At 37.0% G+C, this 24,000-nt stretch overlaps 1 protein-coding gene across 2 annotated transcripts in view; it reads right to left on the bottom strand.

The window, feature by feature from the left end:
• LOC115213857 (DNA-directed RNA polymerase III subunit RPC1) overlaps window positions 1-24,000 on the bottom strand; it is a 208,632-nt gene that overhangs the window by 170,157 nt on the left and 14,475 nt on the right. Inside the window, exons 2-3 of one of the 2 annotated variants that reach the window (XM_029782797.2) lie at window positions 5,284-5,419; window positions 3,298-3,447 (exon numbers count right to left, since the gene is read on the bottom strand). In XM_029782797.2, the coding sequence (XP_029638657.1) occupies window positions 3,298-3,447; window positions 5,284-5,419 (286 nt within the window). The remainder of the gene's footprint in view (window positions 1-3,297; window positions 3,448-5,283; window positions 5,420-24,000) is intronic. The other variant, XM_036504894.1, reaches the window with a different exon arrangement.

Genomic DNA, 24,000 nt, shown 5'->3' with positions numbered 1-24,000 from the left:
GGGCTTTTACAGTTGCTAATGCTAACTTTTACAGCATGTAAAGGATGCTTTTTTCATGGTACCTTGCAGCATGCAAGACTATGAATCCCAAGAGAGGCAGCATTTAGGAGATGAGGGGTTAAAGTATGACAGAAGGGGCCAGAGCACTGTAGAGGAACTACATGGCTACTCCCATTTTAGAAGAGAAGTGATCAGGGTAGAGCTAGAAAGAGATAAGTAAGAGGATTGGGTCATCATACTAACTTATGACATTTTTCAGAATTTTAGATAATCTTTATTCTTTTTTGTATCTTCTATAAATAGGTCCACCATATATTTTCTTAATGTGAAAGCTACAGTAGGCTTAGTCTCTAAAAGGTTCGTAGACCTTTTGTTTTTTTAGTAACCCCACTACTACCACCTTCAAATGTTACCTTGAGCATATGTAATGTAGTGTTGTAACACCAACAACTTTACAGAGTGTACTGGATTATTCTTTTTTTTTTTTGTGACATCATCACTAGAAGTTGCCTTGTAACTCACAAGAGCTCCTTGCATAAGAATGGTAAAAATGATGATAAATATATAGGGATGCGAATAGGAAGTGGCTCAGGGAAGGGACCTAGTAGAATGGATAAGGGAGGAGATAAAGAGAAGTGGGGGGGGGACAAAAGCAGACATAAGTATGGTTGTGTTGTTAAGAAGTTTGGTTTGTAACCACATGGTTTTGCATTCAATTCCACAGTGCAGCACCATGGGTGTCTTCTACTTTAGCCACAGGCTGATCAAAGCCTTCTGAGTAGATGTGGTCAATGGAAACTGAAAGAAGCCTCTCATATGTGTGTGCTTGTGTTTATGTCTTTTGTCTTGACATGAGATGTCAGTTGTAAATGAATGTCACCATCATACAAATGGTGTCATTCATCTGCAATACTCTATGAAAATACATCTGGCCACTGTGCAGTTCCATGTTCAAAGGACTAGGAGAAACATCACTTTATTTGGAAACAGATGAAGATTAGAAGCAAGAAGGGCTACCAGCTGTAGAAAATCTACCCCAATGAATTTCATATGATCCAATAAGCATGGTAAAGTGGACCTTAAAATTATCATCATCACCATAATAATAATGATGAGCTTTTACATGGTTTCCATCTACTAATTTCATTCACAAAACATTGGTCAGCATGAGGTTACAGTAGAGGACACTAACCACTTACCCATGATGTCATGCAATGGGAATAAACCTGAAACTATGTGATTGTGAAACACAATTTCTTAACTACTGTTATCGGCCACCGATGACTTCACTTGCCTCAACAGGTCATTGCAAGCGCAGCTTATTGCCCCAAGATTGAAGGGTACTCTTAAATGGGCTGGTTACTCTGCACTGGTATAGAACATAGTTACGGTCTCACTTGGTTTGCCTGGTCTTCTCAGGCACAGCATATGTCCAAAGGTCTCGGTCACTTGTCATCGCCTCAGTGAGGCCCAATGTTTGAAGTTTGTGCTTCACCACCTCATCCCAGGTTTTCCTGGGTCTACCTCTTCCACAGGTTCTCTCAACTGCTAGGGTGTGGCACTTTTTCACACAGCTATCCTTGTCCATTCTTAACACATGACCATACCAGCGCAGTCGTCTCTCTTGCACACCACATCTGATGCTTTTTATGTCCAACTTTTCTCTCAGGGCACTTAAACTCTGTCCAGTATTCATACTGACATTACACATCCAGTGGAGCATACTAGCTTCATTTCTTGCAAGCTTACGCATGTCCTCAGCAGTCACAGCCCATATTTCATTGCCATGTAGCATGGCTGTTTGTACACATGCGTCATACAGTATACCTTTTACTCTGAGCAAGGGGCCCTTTGTCACCAGCAGAGGTAGGAGCTCTCTAAACTTTGCCCAGGCTATTATTATAGCAGCTACACTCTCAGAGCAACCATCCCTGCTACTGACTTGGTCACCTAGGTAATGGAAGCTATCAACTATTTCTAGTTTTTCCTCCTAGAATGTGATGGAAGCTGCTATCTTCTCATTTTCAGTGTTTATTGCTCCTGAGCATCTGCCACACACAAAATCTATCTTCTCAGTTAGCCTTCCTTTGATATTGCTGCACCTCTTATGTGTCAATAGCTTACACTAGGCACATTTTATAGAGTTTCTACCTATGCCTTTTCTACCGATCGAGCAGGGCCATCTACCTGAAAGGATTTGAGGTTTGTCTGCCTTCCTACTTATTAAGACTTTGCTAGATTGGCTTTAAGGCCCTTCGATTCTAGATATTGCTTCCACACCTGAAACTTCTCCTCTAGTTCTCATAGTGACTCAGCTATTAGAGCAAGGTTATCAATAAAGAGAAGCTCCCAGGAGCATTCTGTCTTGAATTCTTTGTTATTGCCTGGAGGTCTATGATGAATAAGAGGGAGCTGAGGACTGAACCTTGGTGGACCCCGATTCTTACCTGGAATTCTTCACTATATTCATTGCCAACCCTCACCTTACTGACAGCATCCCTGTACATGGCTAGTACAGCTCTCACTAACCACTCATCTATCCCTAGTATCTGCATTGACCACCAGATAAGGGATCGGGGGACCCTGTCAAAGTCTTTCTCCTGTAGCTGTCTCACCAGAAATATAGCATCAGTGGTGCTTTTTTCTGGCATGAGTCCAAACTGCATCTCATCTATACTGACTCTCTCCCTAATTAGTTGGGCTATGACTTTCATTACCTTAAATAAGTTTTAAGTTTGCTCAACTTAAACAAGTATCTATACTAAAATAAAGAAAGCTGGTTATTGATTAGTTTGAAGTATGTAACTTCCATTGATAGAAAGCAATTATTAACATCTAAAATGTCTAGAAAATTCTTATAAATTCCAATTTTTGATATATTTTTTTAAGCACAGATTTCAGTCACAAAGCTCATTTTTATTCAATGCAATAAACATCTCTCTCTCTTTCTCTTGCATGTGCACCCTTTCTTCTATAGCAAATGAAGTAAAAAATTTAATTTGATTTTTTTTAAAAAATAGCTAATTAATTTAAATTTGAATCAATAAAATATTTTGGTTGTTTATCAAATTTTAATTCATGTTTGAATATCAATTTCAGACTCTCTCCACCAGCAATGTGATGTTTAAAATATGTAGTTATAAATTTGAACTTTCAAAAAAATACAATGAAAATATAATTTGAACATAAATTTCCATTTCTGCTTTTTAGATATCAAAAAACTTCTGTGAAAATATTAACCTTTAAAATTAGCAATCAATCAGTGGAGACTGATAAAGGAAAATAAAAATTACTTACTTTACAAATCATCTGTAAAATAGTGATGATGGATCTGAAGTATCCAATATGAAAGACAGGGAGTTCCAAATCAATGTAACCAAAATGACCTGTGCAATCAGCCAAACATTTTCCACACGTCTCACAGTTGCTGTCTCGCTCACTGGTACCCTATGATTAATATAAATTATTTGTTATTTTCTTCTTTAAAACACCAACTTTATAACAATTACAACTCAAAGAATACTCACCAGTAATTCTCAATCACTTCAATACCATTTCAATAGTGATTCTGAAGAAAAGGTGGGAACTTAACAAAATGGAGAAACCACAGTCTAAAAGGCTGTCTACAGGGTGGAGCAGATCTAAGACCAGTCTTTAGCTATATGGGACTAGTTCTATGAGACACAGTAAATTGCCAAAGACCTCGATCACTTGCCATTGCCGCCACGATAATCAACATCCAAAGATCATGCTTCACCACCTCATTCCATGTCTTCCTAGGTCTACCTCTTCCACAGGTTTCCTCTACAGTTGGAAATCAGCACTTTTTTATGCAGTTGTCCTCATCCATATGCATCACAATGGGTAAGAAGTAAACCCAGATGAGATTTGCAGTGATAGGGCTTGGCTGTGGTTTCATGTTGTGAAGCAGATGGGAGATGAATTTCATCCAAGGAAAAATGCCTTCTTATTGTTAATACACCCAGAAAATCTGTTACTTATATCTAACAAGTAGGTTAACTTATTTAATGTACAAAAGTATCCTGCCAGAAAATACAGTGTGATGTCTTCACTTGATTTGAGTTCATGATTATTGTATCTATTCGGCTGTTATTCTTCTGTATTGTATATGATGAGCTGGTGTATTGCAAACTCATGAAACATAGGTATCATCAAGGTGGAGATTATGCACACAAGCGCACACACATACACAAACAAATATACAAATACATACACACACACACACAAGCTCATACACAAATACACATATCAAAACACAGTCTTATTTAGGTGCAGACATGGTTGTGTGACAAGAAGTTTGCTTCCCAGTCACATGATTCTGGGTTCAATCATATTGCATGGTACCTTGGGCATGTATCTCCTGCTATAGCTTTGGGCCAACAAAGGCCCAAGGCTATAGTAGAGGCTACAGTAGTGGATTTAGCAGACAGAAACTGAAAGAAGCCTATCATATATGCATGCACGTGTGTTTGTCTTCCCACCCACCACTTAACAACCAGTGTTGGTGTGTTTACATCCCCATAACATAGTGGTTCAGCAAAAGAGACTGAGAGAATAAGTACCAGTACTTTAAAAATAAGGGGTCGATTCATTCAAGGTGGTGCCCCAGCATGGCCACAGTCTAATGGCTGAAACAAGTAAAAGATAAAAGATACGCAGGAGTGGCTGGGTATCCAAGTTCAGTCCCACTGCGTGGCACCTTGGGCAAGTGTCTTCTACTATAGCCTCGGGCTGACCAAAGCCTTGTGAATGGATTTGGTAGACAGAAACTGAAAGAAGCCCATCGTATTTATGTATATGTATATATATGTGTGTGTTTGTGTGTCTGTGTTTGTCCCCCAAAATTGCTTGACAACTGATGCTGGTGTGTTTACATCCCCGTAACTTAGTGGTTTGGCAAAAGAGACCGATAGAATAAGTACTAGGCTTACAAAGAATAAGTCCTGGGGTCAATTTCCTTGACTAAAGGCGGTGCTCCAGCATGGCCACAGTCAAATGACTGAAACAAGTAAAAGAGTGAAAGAGTACACAAACACACACTCAAATAAAAAAAAAAAAAATCAAGTTGATAGAGATTCCCTACCGTTGCAGTAGTCAACATCTAGAAATGTGTACAAGTACCAATATATAATGGTGGAATTACACAAAATGATGTATCGATACAGTGTTTATTTTATAACATTTATTTTTTGGCTGACCAAATTTAAATATTTCATTATTCAATTGCTTGACTGGGAAAAGAAAAATTAAGTTTCCATTTACCATTCTGTGATCCAAGACACCATGAACAACAGGTTTACGAATGGCTCCTTGGATATACAAATCTTTGCTAACAACGTGAATATGAGAGGCTTGTTGCATCTGGTTTTTACTCATCAGGCCGAATGTTACGTGGCTACTATAATAGAAGGAAAAAAAGAAAAACTTTTCAGTAGTAGTAAAAGTTGCTGTTGTTTTTAAATTTTGACACAAGGCCAGTAATTTTAAGAGAAGTGGGTTTAGTCGATTTTATTAACCACAGTACTTGACTGGTACTTTATTTTATTGATCCTGAAAGGCTGAAAGGTAAAGCTGACTTTGGCAGTATTTGAACTCAGAACATTAAGCTGGAAGAAATGCTGCTAAACCTTTTGTTTAATACACTAATGATTCTGTCAGCTAGCCTCTTTCTAATTTTTGCACAAAGCCAGCAATTTTAGGGGATGGGGTTAGTCAATTACAGTAAGCCCACCTTGAAAGGGTGAATGATAAAATTAACCAAGGTGTGAATTGAACAAAGAACTTAAAGAGCCAGAAATGCCACTAAGCATTTGTCCAACCCACAAATGATCTACCAGTTTACAGTCTTAATAATAATGGAAATGATGATGGAAGATGATGATGATGACAGAAGTTGACAAATTTAGAGGAAGGGGGACAGTGTATTAAATCAAACAAGCACTTGACCAGTACCTATTTTATTAATACCAGAAGGGTGAAAAATAAAGTCTACTCCAGAGAGATTTGAATTCAGAACATAAAAGAGATGCAACAAGATAATATTAAGCCTTTATCTGCTACTCTATTGATCCTGTTGATCAAATAATAATAATAAAGGTTTCTAATATGGGCAGGATGCCACAAAATTTTATGGAGAGTGAGGTACAGTAGAAAACAAACCTAGTACTTGACTAGCAATTTATGTATCAAATTTGAAAGAATGAAAAAAAATCTTGACCTTAACCCTTTCGTTACTGTATTTCTGTTGAAATGCTCTGTGTTTCTTTCAATTATTTTAAATATAACAAAGAATTTAGAAAAATTACTTAGTTATCATTAAGCTAGTGTTAGGAACATGAATTGTGACTCAGGTTTGGTGGAAGATTTTAATTTAGAACTTTTGAAAACAAGACATTTGTACTCAGAGCTGGTTTCAGCCAGGTTGGTAACAAAAGGGTTAAGAGATTTTGAATTCAAAACCTAAAGAAACACCAGCCAAAATTTTGCAAAACCCTTTGATTTGTCACAGTCATTTCTGCCAGTCCAATAATTTCTTACAATGGCTGAAGACCACAAATTTGTAAAAGATGAGATTAATAAAATTGAAATCACTGCAGTATATAACCAGTGTCAATGAAGAAGCTCCTATGTGGTTGCGAAACCTGCTGGAAATAGCAGATATATTATCTCAAATTACTCCTTGCTGTTAAAAAGAAAATAAAACATATAAAGATAATGGTGTCCAAAATAAGCCTTAAAAGAATAGTTAAGTCAAGAATACCTTTGGTCAGAGATCTGTTCAATCAGAACAACAAACAAATGTAGACTTTGGTTCAAAACCATGTGGTCAATATTCCTGAAACTTGAAGCCATTGTGCTTCTCGTTGATAAAAAATAATAATAATGATGATGATGATTTTAATTTAGGTACAAAGTCAGAAATTTTGAGTGGGGGAAGGGAGTAATCAACACCATTTGATCTCAATACTTGATTAATAGTTTATTTTATCAAGCCTGAAGGGATGAAAAGCAAGGTTGACTTTGGTGGGATTTGAACTCAGAACATAAAGAGCCTGACTGAATACCAAAAAGCATTTTATTCCAACACACTAACAATTCTGCCAGCTCACCACCTTGTTGCTTATGACAATGACAATAATGACAATGGTTTCTAATTTAGGCACCAAACCATTAAATTTGAGGAGAGAAAATTTAAGTCAATACCATCAACCCCAGTACTTGATTGGTACTTTATTTTATCAAGTCCAAAAGGATGAAAGGCAAAGTTGACTTTAGGAGGATTTGAACTCAAAATGTAAAATTTCAGGAGAGATACTGCAAAACATTTTGTCCAATGCTCTAATGATCCTGTCAGCTTACTTTGTTTTTGATGATGATGATGACAATGATGATATTTAGCCAGCAAACAAATTATTAAAAGGAGTAAGGGATTATAAGTGATTGCATGAAATCAGTATATTATCATTGGTTCTTATTTTGACAACTCAAGAAAGGTATGTAAGGCAAGTTCAATCTTGACAAGATTTGAAATCAGGATTAAGAGTGACAAGAGTGAAAACTGGAGTACATTTAGTCTGATGTTCTACTGGTTTGGTATTGTATTAGATTATATCATATTATTATTTTATATTTATTATCAGTATTTTCAGAGTAGACTGATACATACATCGCAAAAAAAGTAGATACATAGGTCATAAGAAAAATAGATACATAGATCAAAAGAAAAGTTGATACATAGATAAATAGACACATTGTTAAATCAAAGACAATTAACTACAACAAATATTGGATCGTCACCTTCAGTTTTCATTATCACACAAAGATAAAATTAACTCACAAGTAGCTAAGTACTCCACAGACATGCATACCATTAACATAGTTCTTAGGGAGATTCAGCCTCACACAGAATATGACATGACTGGCCCCTTTGAGTTACAACTACAACTCATTTTGGCCAGCTGAGTGGACTGGAGCAAGATAAATCTTGGAAGATAAAAAAAAGATCCTATATAGGGGCAGGAAAATCTCTTTAGTCATTAGGGTCACTACAGGTGTTAATCCAGTCCTAAAAGCAGCATTTGTGGTTCTCACAGATGTGGAGACCAAGCCCCCCAGATAAACACTGATGCTCAGGCTGTTATCAAACTGAGCCTGAGTTGAGGGCGAAGTCACTACATGACAGAATAGCAATTATTTCATCTTAGCTTTCACTGTTTATACTAGACACATGACATTTTTGTCTTACAATATGAAACATTTCCTTTTCTTCCACTCTTTTTAGAAAATGGCACTTTGTTGCTTACTATGATGAGGTTCCTCTTTATCTGATCAATGGAACAGTCTACTCATAAAATTAATGAGCAAGAGGCTGAGTACTCCACAGACATGTATACCATAACGTAGTTCTCAAAGAGATTCAGCCTTGCACAAAATGTGACAAGGCTGGCCCCTCTGAATTACAACTACAACTCATTTTTGCCAGCTGAGTGGACTGCAGCAAGGTAGAGTACTTTGCTCAAGAACACAGCGTGCCATTGGGAATCATACTCATGACTTTACGATCATGGGCTGAATACCCCTAATCAGTGGGCCATGCACTTTCTCTTAACCATAGAGAAAAGGAGTGAAGCGATAGGGACAGAGAAAGGAAAACATCAGTCATTTACAATGACAATTAGACTGAAATACGATTGATCTTTTCTACCTTCTTTACTTTACATTGGTTGTACTGGAAATTCATTCAAGAAACGCTTTTCCAACCATAGATTCTCCTTTAGAGTTCAGGAAAGGTTGAGGGAACCTGTGGAAGAGGTAGACCCAGGAAGACCTGGGATGAAGTGGTGAAGCACGACCTTCGAACTTTAGGCCTCACCAAGGAAATAACTAGTGATCGAGACTTTTGGAAATATGCCGTGTGTGAGAAGACCTGGCAAGCCAAATAAAACCATATTCTCGTGGCCTATGCCAGGGGCGTAACCAGCCCACTTATGCATACCTTTTCCTTCTTTGGACACTAAAATTCTGCTTGCAAAGACCTGTTGAGGCAAGTGAAATCAAAATCAAATTCGATGACTGGCATCCGTGCTAGCAGGGTGCCAGAAGCACCATACAAGCGTGATCATTGACAGAGCGGCTAACCAGCTTCCGTGCTAGTAGCACTTAAAAGGCACCATTCGAGCATGATCGTTACCAGCGTCGCCTTACTGGCACTCGAGCCCCATGCTAATAGGATATTAAAAGCACCATCCGAGCATGATCGTTGCCAGAGCGGCTAACTGGCTCCCTTGCCAATGGCACGTAGAAGACACGATTCGAGCGTGATTGTTACCAGCATCGCCTTACTGGCACCTGTGCCGGTGGCATGTGTAAAAGATTCGAGCAAGGTTGTCGCCAGTACCGCCTGACTGGCACATAAAAGCACCCACTACACTCTTGGAGTGGTTGGTGTTGGGAAGGGCATCCAGCTGTAGAAACTCTGCCAGATCAAGATTGAAGCCTGGTGCAGCCATCTGGTTCACCAGCCCTCAGTCATCTGTCCAACCCTTGCTAGCATGGAAAGCGTACGTTAAACGATGATGATGATATATACATGTATTTATATGGATGGATATATATATATATATATATATATATGTATGTATATATATGGATGTGTATATGTATATATATATATATATGTATGTATATATATGGATGTGTATATGTATATATATATATATATATATATATATATATACACATATATATATATATATGTGTATATGTATATATATATATATACTACAAAATTAGAGAATGGAGAAACATACTTAAATCAATAATATATATATATATATATATATATATATATATATATATATATATATATATATATATATATATACATAATAGAAATATTAAAATTACTAAGTCTCTCTAAAAGAGAACAACGGCAGCGTTCCCGGAAAATATTAGTTATCGCCATACTAATATGGCATTCTTATAAAAATAAGAATAAAGCTGACCGCTTATTAGCTCCATGAGGCCATCGCCTTAAGTTAGCTATTTGATACACAAACTGTATCCATATAACCTTTGAACAAGGGAGGTCAGTCGCTCCACACTACTTGGCCGGCAGCTACAGACGCGTTTCGGGGTATTGCCCCTTTTCAATGCGTCTGTAGCTGCCGGCCAAGTAGTGTGGAGCGACTGTCCTCCCTTGTTCAAAGGTTATATGGATACAGTTTGTATATCAAATAGCTAACTTAAGGCGATGGCCTCATGGAGCTAATAAGCGGTCAGCTTTATTCTTATTTTTATAAGAATGCCATATTAGTATGGCGATAACTAATATTTTCCGGGAACGCTGCCGTTGTTCTCTTTTAGAGAGACTTAGTAATTTTAATATTTCTATTATTGAAAACAAGTGGATGTATTCCACCGAAGCTAGGTAAATAAAACCTTTGAACAGAGATTGTCAGAAGCGACACCTACTGGTTTGGCTACGCTGCATTGAAAAGGGGCAATACCCCGAAACGCGTCTGTAGCTGCCGGCCAAGTAGTGTGGAGCGACTGTCCTCCCTTGTTCAAAGGTTATATGGATACAGTTTGTGTATCAAATAGCTAACTTAAGGCAATGGCCTCATGGAGCTAATAAGCGGTCAGCTTTATTCTTATTTTTATAAGAATGCCATATTAGTATGGCGATAACTAATATTTTCCGGGAACGCTGCCGTTGTTCTCTTTTAGAGAGACTTAGTAATTTTAATATTTCTATTATTGAAAACAAGTGGATGTATTCCACCGAAGCTAGGTAAATAAAACCTTTGAACAGAGATTGTCGGAAGCGACACCTACTGGTTTGGCTACGCTGCATTGAAAAGGGGCAATACCCCGAAACGCGTCTGTAGCTGCCGGCCAAGTAGTGTGGAGCGACTGACCTCCTTTGTTCAAAGGTTATATGGATACAGTTTGTGTATCAAATAGCTAACTTAAGGCGATGGCCTCATGGAGCTAATAAGCGGTCAGCTTTATTCTTATTTTTATAAGAATGCCATATTAGTATGGCGATAACTAATATATATACATACATATATATATTTATATGTAAATGTATACATGTATATGTATCGATGCATTTCTATACATAGATGTATATGTATACAAGTATATGTGTAGATGTATATATATATCATCATCATCATCATCGTTTAACGTCCGCTTTTCATGCTAGCATGAGTTGGACGGTTCAACTGGGGTCTGGGGAGCCCGAAAGCTGCACCAGGCCAGTCAGATCTGGCAGTGTTTCTACAGCTGGATGCCCTTCCTAACGCCAACCACTCCGAGAGTGTAGTGGGTGATTTTATGTGCCACCGACACAGGTGCCAGACGAGGCTGGCGAACGGCCACGCTCGGATGGTGTTTTTATGTGCCACCGACACAGGTGCCAGACGAGGCTGGCAGACGGCCACGCTCGGATGGTGTTTTTATGTGCCACCGACACAGGTGCCAGACGAGGCTGGCAGACGGCCACGCTCGGACGGTGTTTGTTACGTGCCCACAGCACGGAGGCCAGTCGATGCGGTACTGGCTACGGTCCCGTTCGGATGGTTTTCTTATGTGCCACCGGCACTGGTACCACAAGGATACAAATTCCATTGATGTTCATCTATTTTGATTTGGTTTGACTTGATTCGATTTGACTTTGATTTGACTTGCCTCAACAGGTCTTCACAAGTGTCACAAGCAGGAAGGTATGCACAGGCGGACTGACTACGTCCCAGGTAGGGGCCACGGGTTATGGCTTCACTAGTCTTGCCGGGTCTTCTCACGCACAGCATACTTCCATAGGTCTCGGTCTCTGGTCATTTCCATGGTGAGACCTAATGTTCGAAGGTCGTGCTTCACCACTTCGTCCCAGGTTTTCCTGGGTCTACCTCTTCCACGGGTTCCCTCAACTGCTAGGGATTGGCACTTTCTCACACACCTATCTTCATCCATTCTCGCCACATGACCATACCATCGCAATCGTCTCTCTTGCACGCAACAACTGATGCTTCTTAGGTACAACATTTCTCTTAGGGAACTAACACTCTGTCGAGTAAGTACACTGACATTACACATCCATCGGAGCATACTGGCTTCATTCCTCATGAGCTTACGCATGTCCTCAGCAGTCACGGCCCATGTTTCACTGCCATGTAGCATGGCAGTTCGAACACATGCATCATACAGTCTGCCCTTTACTCTGAGCGAGAGGCCTTTAGTCACCAGCAGAGGTAAGAGCTCCCTAAACTTTGCCCAGGCTATTCTTATTCTAGCAGTTACACTCTCAGCGCACCCACCCCCACTACTGACTTGGTCACCTAGATAACGGAAGCTATCAACTACTTCATGTACATGTAATATGTACACACATATATATATATATATATACACATCTATACACACGTACACACACACGTACATAGATGCAGGTGTGGCTGTGTGGTAACAAACTTGGTTCCAAAACACATGGTCCTGGGTTCAGTCCCACAGTGTGGTGACTTGGCATGTGTCTTCTGCTACAGCCTCAGACCAACCAAAGCCTTGTCAGTGGATTTTGTAGACAGAAACTGAAAGAAATCAATCGTATATATATGTATGTATATATGTAAGTCTATGTGTGTGTCTTTGTGTTTCTCCCTCATAACTGTTTCACAACTGCTGTTCATTTATTTACATCCCCATAACTTACTGAGAGAATAAGTACCAGGCTTATCAAAGTAAAAAAAAAAGCACTAGGCAGTGTCTCATATTTTTCTCAGTTGTATCTATCAATTTATCTGTGTGTGTGTGTGTGTGTGTGTGTGTGTGTGTGTGTGTGTGTGTGTGTGTGTGTGGTGCGCGCGCGCGCGCGCGCGCGTGCGTGCGTGCGTGTGCATATATACATATATATGGATTTCGTAGACAGAAACTTAAAGAAATCAATCATGTATATATGTAAGTGTATGTGTATGTCTTTGTCTCTGTGTTTCACCCTCATCACTGCTTCACAACTGCTGTTCGTTTATTTACATCCCCATAACTTACTGGTTTCACAAGAAAAAACTAATAGAATAAGTACAGGTTTATCAACATAAAAAAGGCACTAGACTGTGTCTCATATTTTTCTTTGCCCACTCAGTTGTATCTATCAATTTATCTTTGTGTATGTATGATACACACACACACACACACACATATATATATATATATATATATATATATATATATATATATATATATATATATATATATATATATATACATATATATACATGTATGTATATGTGCATATTCATATCTATTATATCAAAGTCAATGTCTTTATGTGTGTTTGTGTGTTACTTATTCATTCGAAAACTGATGCGCCAATCCTAATGAAATTTGGAACACAAAATACAAGCCTAGGGAAAAGGGTAATGCTGTGTGTTTCATACAATTTCATGGACCAAAATTACTGAATGGATCCTTATGATATTTGGAACTTAGATTCAATGCATACGGGCGGGTATAATGCAATGTTTGGTTTGAATTTCAGATGGCTTAAAGGAGGCAGAACCTCCCATAAAAATTCATAAATTTTCGATGTTGATGAAATTTCAACCATGGGTAATTGACACACATCAAGAAGTATTCTCAAAGTTTCCACTACACATGAGGATTCTAAGACACCTTAATGGAGGCCTTAAATCCCAAATTTTAGTCATTTCTTTTATGATCCAAAACTAGGTCAAAAGTACCGAATGGATTTTTATGAAATTTGAAAATTATATTCTATGCATATGGGCCATAAACCCCATGACAATTCATATATTTTTGCTGTTGATGAAATTTTAACTATAGATATTAGATACAAATGGAGTAATATTTATAAAATTTCATCTTCTTACAAGTTAGAAAGACCCCTTCATGGGGACTGAAAACACCCACAATTTTGTCATTTTATCTAAGCAAAGACGAATACAATTGTACTCTTGGAAGCTGTAGGGTCACTCAAGCATAAAAGATGAGCATTATTTGTAATTCAATGGTACAACAGTGTAAGAGTTTGCTTTGACATACACTTAGATTATGATTTCTGCAATGTAGTGCATAAATTGTCAAGTAAATGAGAGTCATCTTTGCCTCCACTGATTCAGTTGCAAAGTGTTGAGTAAAGTTATTTGGTTGCAGACCTCCTTCCAGTCTTTTTATTATCACTGGGTCACACATAGTCTTTACATGGTAACACTGATTTCAAGACCTTCCCAGATGAGTGACTGGTTGTTCAAAGACATTTATAGATTGAAAATTTATTCTGTCCAGTTACGTATCAAGTATAGTGGTCATTTGCAAACTCCAGAGGTGACACTTTCATTTCTCCTTAGCCCTCACATGACACAGCTGTTAATGTTTATTTCAGTTGGCTCACGCCCTTCCAATTGCTATATATTCGTAATGCATCTTACGGCTGTGCCTGTCACCTAGATGGTGAGGAATTCTACATTGGAAGTGGTAACGACTAGGGTAGGGTAGCTGACTGCTTATTGTGATCATTCGTCTTTTGGTTTCCTGTAGCTTTGCTCTCTTTTACAAACCCAGTGAACATATATTTCCTATTTCAAAGAAATTCAAACAATAGATATAAGACCCAAGTTAAAAAGATTCTCAACAATTCAACTTCTCTGGTTGACATTAAGATGCCCACCCCCAATAGGGGCCTTAACTCTAACATTTTAGAGCTACGTGACCTTCATTTTTCAAGAGCAAAATCTTTTTAACAGGTTCTATAAGACTGGAATTTTGGAATATGCGCATAAAAATCAGTAGCATGGGATACATGTAGCACAATTACAATTTTTTTAGGGTGTGTAAAGAGGGAAATAACCCTCATCTGCAATTTTGATGAAATTTGAAACATAGGTATTCTAGTTCATTACAGAAAATATAACAGAAAAGTCTAATCCTTCAATTGCATGTAACACGGGCAACACCGGGTATCTCTGCTAGTATATATATATGATGATGATGATGATGATGATATATATATATATATATGACAGGCTTCTTTCAGTTTCTGTCTACCAAATCCACTCACAAAGCTTTGGTTGGCCCAAAGCTATAGTAGAAGACACTTGCCAAAGGTGCCATGCATGCAGTTCGACTGAACCTGGAACCATGCGGCTGGTAAGCAAGCTACTTACCACACAGCCACTCCTGCACCTATATATAAATGTTCAATGTATAGGAAAGATCTAGGGGAAAAAATTACAAGGTAGCCAAATGTTGCTTAAGTGTCCCCGGAATCAATGATCACACTTGGTGAGGGAGTTAATTCCGGGGAGAAGCGAGACATATGCTCAAGATGCTTTTGAATTTATTTATATCTTCATATCATCGACATACGCTTCAATGGATGCATGTATATATATATATATATCTATATATATAAAACTGTAGTTGTGTGAGTGTCTGTCCCCTTCGATTTAGATTCCTAACTACTCCCACATTTTGCGGTGCAGTTTAACCAAATTCGGGTATCTTATAGTCATGATTCATATCGAGCCCGTCTGGGTATTAGCGCGCGTCTACGATGAGTCTACGATTTAAAAAATAATTTAACATAATTTTTTTCCATTTTAACGCATATTTTTTTAATTGGCGGCGGAGTTGGCGTCCACGCTCACACCTGCACCTGTGTTGCTTCTTCCCTCCCTCGTGAAGCTGTGGGGAAGGGAGTGTAAGGAAATCAACGTCGTAATGCGTTGTCAAGGAGACCAGCGTTCTTTTAGAACAACGACTTCATGGCTTGAAGTCGCCAAAACAGAAATCGCTAAAAAAGCTGAAACAGATCCACAAAAACAGCAATTACCGCCACACAGGGCAGGTTTCCTGTGCAAACAATTTGCACAACCGAATGTTTTAGTTGTTGCACAAATCTTTATATATAAAACTGTAGTTGTGTGAGTGTCTGTCTCCTACAATTTAGATTCCTAACTACTCCCACATTTTGCGGTGCAGTTTAACCAAAACTGGGTATCTTATAGTCGTGATTCATATCGAGCCCTTCTGGGTATTAGCGCGCGTCTACGATGAGTCTACGATTTAAAAAAAAATTTACCATAATTTTTTATTCCATTTTAATGCATTTTTTCGCTATTATATAAGGGAAGTAACTCTCTAAAAATGTCTACGATGAATCAACGATTTAAAAAAAAATTACCATCATTTTTTATTCCATTTTAATGCATTTTTTCGCTATTATATAAGGGAAGTAACTCTCTAAAAATGTCTACGAGTCAACGATTTAAAAAAAAAATTACCATCATTTTTTATTCCATTTTAATGCATTTTTTCGCTATTATATAAAGGAAGTAACTCTCTAAAAATGTCTACGATGAGTCAACGATTTTTAAAAAAAATTACCATCATTTTTTATTCCATTTTTAATGCATTTTTTGCTATAACTCACTAAAAATGCTTATATAGTTATTTCCCTTACAAACCCGAGCAACGCCGGGCGATACTGCTAGTATATATATATATATATGTACACACAGACGTATATACACACATAAACATGTGTATAGACGTCAGATGGCCCAAGCGCCTTTCTCTCCCAGGAATGACACAATGTGAATGAGGACAGGCAAGGTCCCTCCTGAACCTCATCAACACCCTGTACATGGAGCAGGTAATACTCCAACCAACCAGGGCAGGTAACATACTGGATCTCTGCTTCGCAAATAATATGGATCTCATCCATAATGTGAAAGTGACACCGACACTACTCTCGGATCACAACATGATAGAGCTGACCATGTACAGGCCAAAAGAGAGCACGGACATGCAGCCTACAAGAAACTCTCAGAATCTTTCCAGCTTCAACTTCCATCAGGCAAACTGGAAACAAATTGAGAAAGAGATTCTCAAACAAAACTGGCCTAAATGTCTCTTCTCACCAGACATCAACATGAAACTTCAACAATTCATGTCTGTAATGCAAGCCATATGCTACAAATGTGTCCCAGAGAGAAAGGCCACTGTACACAAGAACAAAATCCCCAGAGAGAGAAAAATTTTTATGAGACGGCATACAAAAGTTTCAAATCGCCTAAACAAACAAATTGAAAGCAGTGAAAAGTCCCGCCTGAAAATAAAACTGTTGGAAATTGAAAAATGTCTGCAACTCTCCCATGAAAAAGAAAGAGCATACAAAAAAGCCTGGGCTATGGACAACATAAAATCTAACCCCAGAGCTTTTTACAAGTTTGCCAAAGAAACAGCTACGGTGCACTGTAGGATAGGGCCACTCCTTCAAAAGGATGCTACACTCACAGGAAATCCAATGAGGACAAGTGAAATACTAAATGAGCAATTCAAGAGTATTTTCACTCCACCCCTTGGGCATTTTTAAGTCAGCAATCCAACTGACTTCTTTACCACTGCAGATATAAAATCAGAGGCAATGATGATTGATTACATCAATATAAAGGAAGACGATGTAATAAAGGCTATAGATGAAATGAACACAAACTCAGCTACTGGCTGGATGGATTCCCAGCAATCCTTTTAAAAGTATGTAAGAGAGTCCTAGCAAGACCGCTGCAGTTCCTCTTTCAGAGCTTCCTTGCAACTGGCAAACTTCCAAAAAAACTGAAGGAGGGTAAAATATGCCCTATTCATAAAGGAGGTAGCAGAGCGGAGGTCAAGAACTACAGATCTATCTCTCTGACCTCACACATCAGCAAGGTTATGGAACAAATAGTCAGAAGGAAACTAATCGCCTTCCTTGAAGATATTAACTTGCTGCCTGACACCCAACATGGTTTCCGACCAGGAAGAAGCTGCCTAACTCAGCTCCTACAACACTATGACTGGGTGCTGAAACAACTACTCAACCACTAAAATGTGGAAGTGATATATCTAGACTTTGCAAAGGCCTTTGATAAAGTTGATCATGGAATGATATGTCACACTGCGTGATCTTGCCATAGTTGGAAAATTGGGAGAATGGCTTCATGACTTTCTGAAGGATAGAAGTCAGGTGGTAGTAGCCAATGGGGCCACCTCCATTAACACGCAAATAGTGAGCAGTGTTCCGCAAGGCACTGTTTTGGGACCACTACTGTTCATAATGGCCCTCTCAGACATGCCCTCAGCCACGCAGAGAGCCACGATCAAAAGTTATGCAGATGATACAAAAGTTTCAAGCTTTATGCTATCAGCATGCAAAACTCTCAATAAATACACTGGACCTGGAGGGATTGCAATCCCAGAGGCACAGTCAGTGCGAGACCTGGGTATTTACATGAGTAATGAAGCAACCTTTCATGTGCATGTTGCTAAATTGGCAATGAAATGTAGGCGGCTGACTGGATGGATTCTTAGAACCTTTAGAACAAGAGAGCAGGAAACCATGATGGTCCTCTGGACGACACTTGTCCTAAGCCATTTTGACTATTGCTCTCAACTATGGTCACCATCCAGTGTCAAGTTAATCACAGAATTTGAGGTGATCCAACGAAGCTACACGAAGAAGATAGCCTCTGTGCAGCATATAAACTACTGGGAAAGACTCAATAGATTAAGACTCTATTCCTTAGAGCGTAGGCGAGAAAGATATGCCATAATATACATCTGGAAGATCCTGGAAGAACTTGTCCCAAACTTTGGCATCGAGAGTTACACAAATACTAGAACTGGGTGCCACTGCATAGTGCCAAGGGCTCCAAATTTGCCATCAAGATGTAGGACAAGATACTGTGATAGCCTGGGCTTCAGAGGCCCACAGCTCTTCAATATCCTCCCGAAGGACCTGAGAGACCTGCGTCCCAGATGAACCAACTTCATGGCAGGAGATGCAGATGAGGGCAGCTGCATCAAACTCTCTCATGCACCAAATGTCAATTGCTAAAAAGCATTCATGAAGTAAAATCATGTAGCAACACCGAATGGCGGTGCCCCAGCATGGCCACAGCTCATGAGTTGAAACTAGATAAAATAAATATATCCAAATAATATCCCATTTCATCAAAATATCCATAATCCTTACCTTTGTAATCTTAAAAACAAACAAAGGGAAATAACTATACTTCCCCATCCATTTTACGCTTTTAAAAAAAAAACATTAGGTTTTTTTAATAATAAATCTCTCCATACATTGCATAACCTTAGTAAAAATATCTGGCTAATTGTTCTATACGGAAAAAAAGTTAACAGTAACCTTCCCCGCTTATTTTGTCAAGCTATCGAAAAGAATTTTCCCATTAACTCCAGGTACCACTCAAGTTTCAACACACCATATCAGAATTGGCTTCTCCAACACTAGTATCCTCCTGCAGATTATATCATCACATATCAGCTATATTCTAAAAGGTGACAGACTCCCTCTTAATAATTGTAATAACATTAATAATATTAACAATAATCCCTCCCTGAAGAATAATATCAATGATATTAGGCCTTGTAACTGTGGAATGAATAAAACTTGCATCCTCAATGGAAATTGCCGTATTAAAAATGATAATTACTAATGCAAGATTACCTCTGTAACTAAGGAATTTTTTTATAATATTGGATGATCTTCTACAGAATTGAAATCCCATTTGGCGAACCATTTTTTCAACTTTTAAATACAGTCATAAAGCATAATTCTACAAGCTAATTTGACACCTTAAAGACTAACAAACTTTTATCTGTAGATTGGAAAATTTTATCTAGATCATTCCTCTATGACAAAGGGAAATCTTTTTGTCCTCTCTGTACAGACAAGCAACTATCTATCCTCTTTTCTAAACATAAACTGGTGAACACCTTTAATGAACAAGTTTACAGGTGTTCACATTGGAAAAATCACTCTTTTGCTTTTTTTTATAAATAATATCTACCCCTCACCTAATGAGAATTTCTGCAACTTATCTTTATTCTTACTTCCCATAACCCATATTCCTACCTTCATCTTTTCTTCCCATCTATTATCTATTCACTTTTTCTCTTTCCTCTCTTTCTCCTTTAACCCTGCTCTCTCTTCCTCTATACCTTCTCTTCTTCCCTCACCCTATGGCATTTGTTTACCCAACAGCATTTTCAAATTTCTAGCATTCCTTTCACTACTTCACTTTATGTATGTGCATGTGTGTGCGTATGTGTGTGTATACATGTATATATTTGTATGCATACATATGCGTGTGTGTGTGTGTGTGCATGTGTATGTATATATATATATATATATATATATATATATATATATATATATGTATGTGTGTGTGTGTTTATATGTGTGTCACATATATTGGAGTTTCTTATGTCTGATAAAATGTCTATTTGATGAGCACTGTTGTTAATATCCTTCCTGACAGATTGATGTATTGCTCAATATTATTCATCCTGTCAGATGTATTTTGAATGTATCCATCAAAACATATGTCAATCATATTGAAGATATAAATGATTTGATAACATATTTGTCTCTATTTTCAATTTTTCCTATATATATATATATATATATTTACTTTCACTTTATTCGTTGCACACTGTGTGTGTGCATGTGCATGTGGTGTAAACCACATTAAGAAAAGCATTTGACATACACACCAGAATGTGAGTTTTCTGTAAATTTTGCTTAATTGGAGTTTAAATTTTAAAAACTGGACCTGGCATGACCCGATGCATTCTACTCTTAAAAATGCTAGGTAATTGTAATTGAAGAAATCCTATATTGTAGATTTCTATAACTGACAAAGGGAGGCAGATAAAATCTGCCTTTTGTAATAAGAGATATATATATATACAAGCATATATTATATATTATATATATATATAATATAGATATATATATATTAGAAAAAATTGAGGTAATCAGATCAGATGGTTCATATTTGTAGATATTTATTTATATATTACATTTTTTACATATATATCATATCATATCATTCGGATTAGCGCTTGCTCCCATTCTAGTGGGCTTTTCAAGCATATATATATATACTAGCAGTATCGCCCGGCGTTGCTCGGGTTTGTTTCGACCCGCTGGAATTGTAATTTTGAAAAGTAAAAATTTTGTGAACATTTTTCTGGTCGAAATACACCGAAAAGTGGCGACACAGCAGTGAAAAAATCGTAAAAAATCGGGATTTTCATAGAAAAAAGCATCTTTTTGATGTAATAATTTTTGGTGTTAACATGGTCCGATTTGAATTTTATGTTCTACGGAAGGAAGAGCAACCCTTCTTCTATCATACTCTCAATTTTGGTCAACTTGCACCGCAGGGTCTCGGAGGAGATAGTGATAGTTGAAGGTTACCAAACGTGGCACACACAGACAACTTTAGCTTTATATAGAGATAACACACACACATTAATACACATACATAGACACACACACACATGTATGTATGGATGTATATATGGGTACTTGTATCGCAGAGTGGTCCGGTGCGCACACGCGGATTCGCGCGTGCGAGCCGACCGTATGTACTCGATACTCTCGATCGCCCTTAAATGATACTACTTTTTTTACAGAAACGCGAACGTATATTAACGCGCAAAATTATTCCGTAGAATTTATCAAATTAAATAATGCAAAATTAATATTTTTTTTGAAATTGCAAATTATTTAGAATATAAACATCTGGCTGCTATTTCTAGGTGCCTGAGTAACAACCTCGCGGATTTACAGATAAATGATAATTAACTATTTTACCGAATAAAATTAAATAATTCTTGAAAATTAATTAATATTAATATTTTTTGAACAAAGTAAATAATTTTTAAAACTTAAATAATAATTTTTTTTACACAAACTCGAACGGGGAAAAGGGGGGTAGCGAATTCAATGTTGTACATACCTAAATTTTTTCTTTTTCATGACATTGTAGCAAAATAGTAGTGAATTATATAAATACCCAGCAGTACATTTTTTTTCTGGGGTATTTTTTTTCAACACTCGTCACATATTTTCCCCCTTTAATTTAAACAAAGTCTTAATTAAGCAATTACGGCAGCTTAGCAATGGTTTTCAATACAGGCGTGACATCTGTATCTCAATTGTTCAAAACCCTTCGAATTTTTTTGCACGTGATGATATCATAGTGAAAACTTTCAACTACGCGCGCTTAGAAGTACGCTCGCTTAGAAGTACGCTCGCAAATTAATATACCAAAATTTGAAGTTCGCGCTCCGCTTGTGTATGTGTGTGTGCGTCTTTAGGTGTACGTAGGTATGTGTTTTTTGTGTGTGTGTCACTGAAGCCATAATACATATTACATACATAAACCTCTCTCTCTCTTTTCTCTCTCAGTCACTCACTACAAAAAGTGAATAAAAAAAGTTCAGTTATTTCTGTCTTTCACTCTGTCTGTCTCTTTACACACACTAACAAAAGCACTTCACTTACACACCACACTTTCTGTGTCGCACAACCCATCAAACACACACACATCACACACTCACGCACACATGTACATCAATGCTTTCGGTGAAATGTTAAAATATTGAGTTGTCTCGAATTTTGTCTTAATTGGGGGTGAAATTGAAAGAATTTGTTATGGCATGACCGAATGGAGTACTTTGAAAAATCTTGGTAAACTCTAATACTAAACTTTCTAGAAATAGCAGCCAATAACGGGTTTTTAGCATCTTCCACTACTTAGAGAATTTTTTTCCCTCTAACATTGTTTACTCAAAATAATAAAATGGTCCCTTTACATACTGAATTCTTGGTGAAGTTGATTAATAACTAATTAACTTTACCCTCCCTTGTTGATATATATATATGTTGTAATGTGTACATGTATGTATATATATGTGTGTGTGTGTATGTGTGTATGTATGTATTTGGATATGTGTGTGTGTATATGTATGTGCGGCGTGTAGTGTATGCATTGTGTATGTATATTTGTATATGTAGTGCATGTGTATGTATATGTGTATATATATGTATATGTATGTATAGATATGTTATATTTATATATATATATATATATGTAATATATGTGTATGTATATGTATGTATATATGTGTGTGTATTATGTGTATATGTTGTATTTAATAGATATGTAATTTTTATATATTATGTATGTATATCTGTCTGTGTGTGTGTATGTGTTATATGTGTATCATTATGCTAGTATGTATACATGTATTGTGTATATGTATGTGTGTGTGTGTGTGTATATGTGGTGTGTGTATGATATATATGTATATATGTGGGGTATATGTATGTATTATTATATATCTATATTATATATATGTGTATGTATATGTATGTGTATGTGTATTATATATATATATATGTATGTGTGTATGTGTATATGTAGTATATGTGTATATGTGTGTACATGTATATATATGTGTGCATGTGTATATATATAAGTTATATGGTGCGTATGTAGAGATATAAGATAGTACTGCATGTGTATATGTGTGTGTGATGTATATATATATATAATTATATATAATATATATTGTATGGGTTAGGTGTATCCGTTGTATATATGTATGTGGGTGTATGTATTATGTGTGTATATATGTAGTATATGTGTATGTGTGGTATATATGTTGATATAATATATATATATATATATATATTATTAGGTGTATGTGTATGTGTGTGTATGTGTGCATGTATGTGTATGTGTATAGTGTATATAATGTATGTGTATATGTATGTATATGTGTGTATGGTATATGTGTATATATAATATATATATATATATATATATACTAATATATATATATATTATATATATGTATATGTATGTAGTGTAGTGTGTATATATATATGTATATATGAGTGCGCGTTTGTGTATGTATGCATATATGTATGTATGCATGTATATGTGTATGTTATATATGTGTGGAAGTGTGTCATATATGTATATGGAAGTATTGTCGCGGTTTGAGTAGTATGTATGCTTGACACAGTTGTATATTATGTGTGTAAGTGTGTGCATATTGTATAGTAAGATCGTGCGTGTATGAGATGTATGTATGTTT

This window comes from Octopus sinensis, linkage group LG7 (assembly GCF_006345805.1).
Source record: "Octopus sinensis linkage group LG7, ASM634580v1, whole genome shotgun sequence".
In the NCBI taxonomy this organism is placed as follows: Eukaryota; Metazoa; Mollusca; class Cephalopoda; order Octopoda; family Octopodidae; genus Octopus; species Octopus sinensis.
Note: the sequence above shows the minus strand (reverse complement) of the source record. Positions and strands in the feature narration are given on the sequence as shown.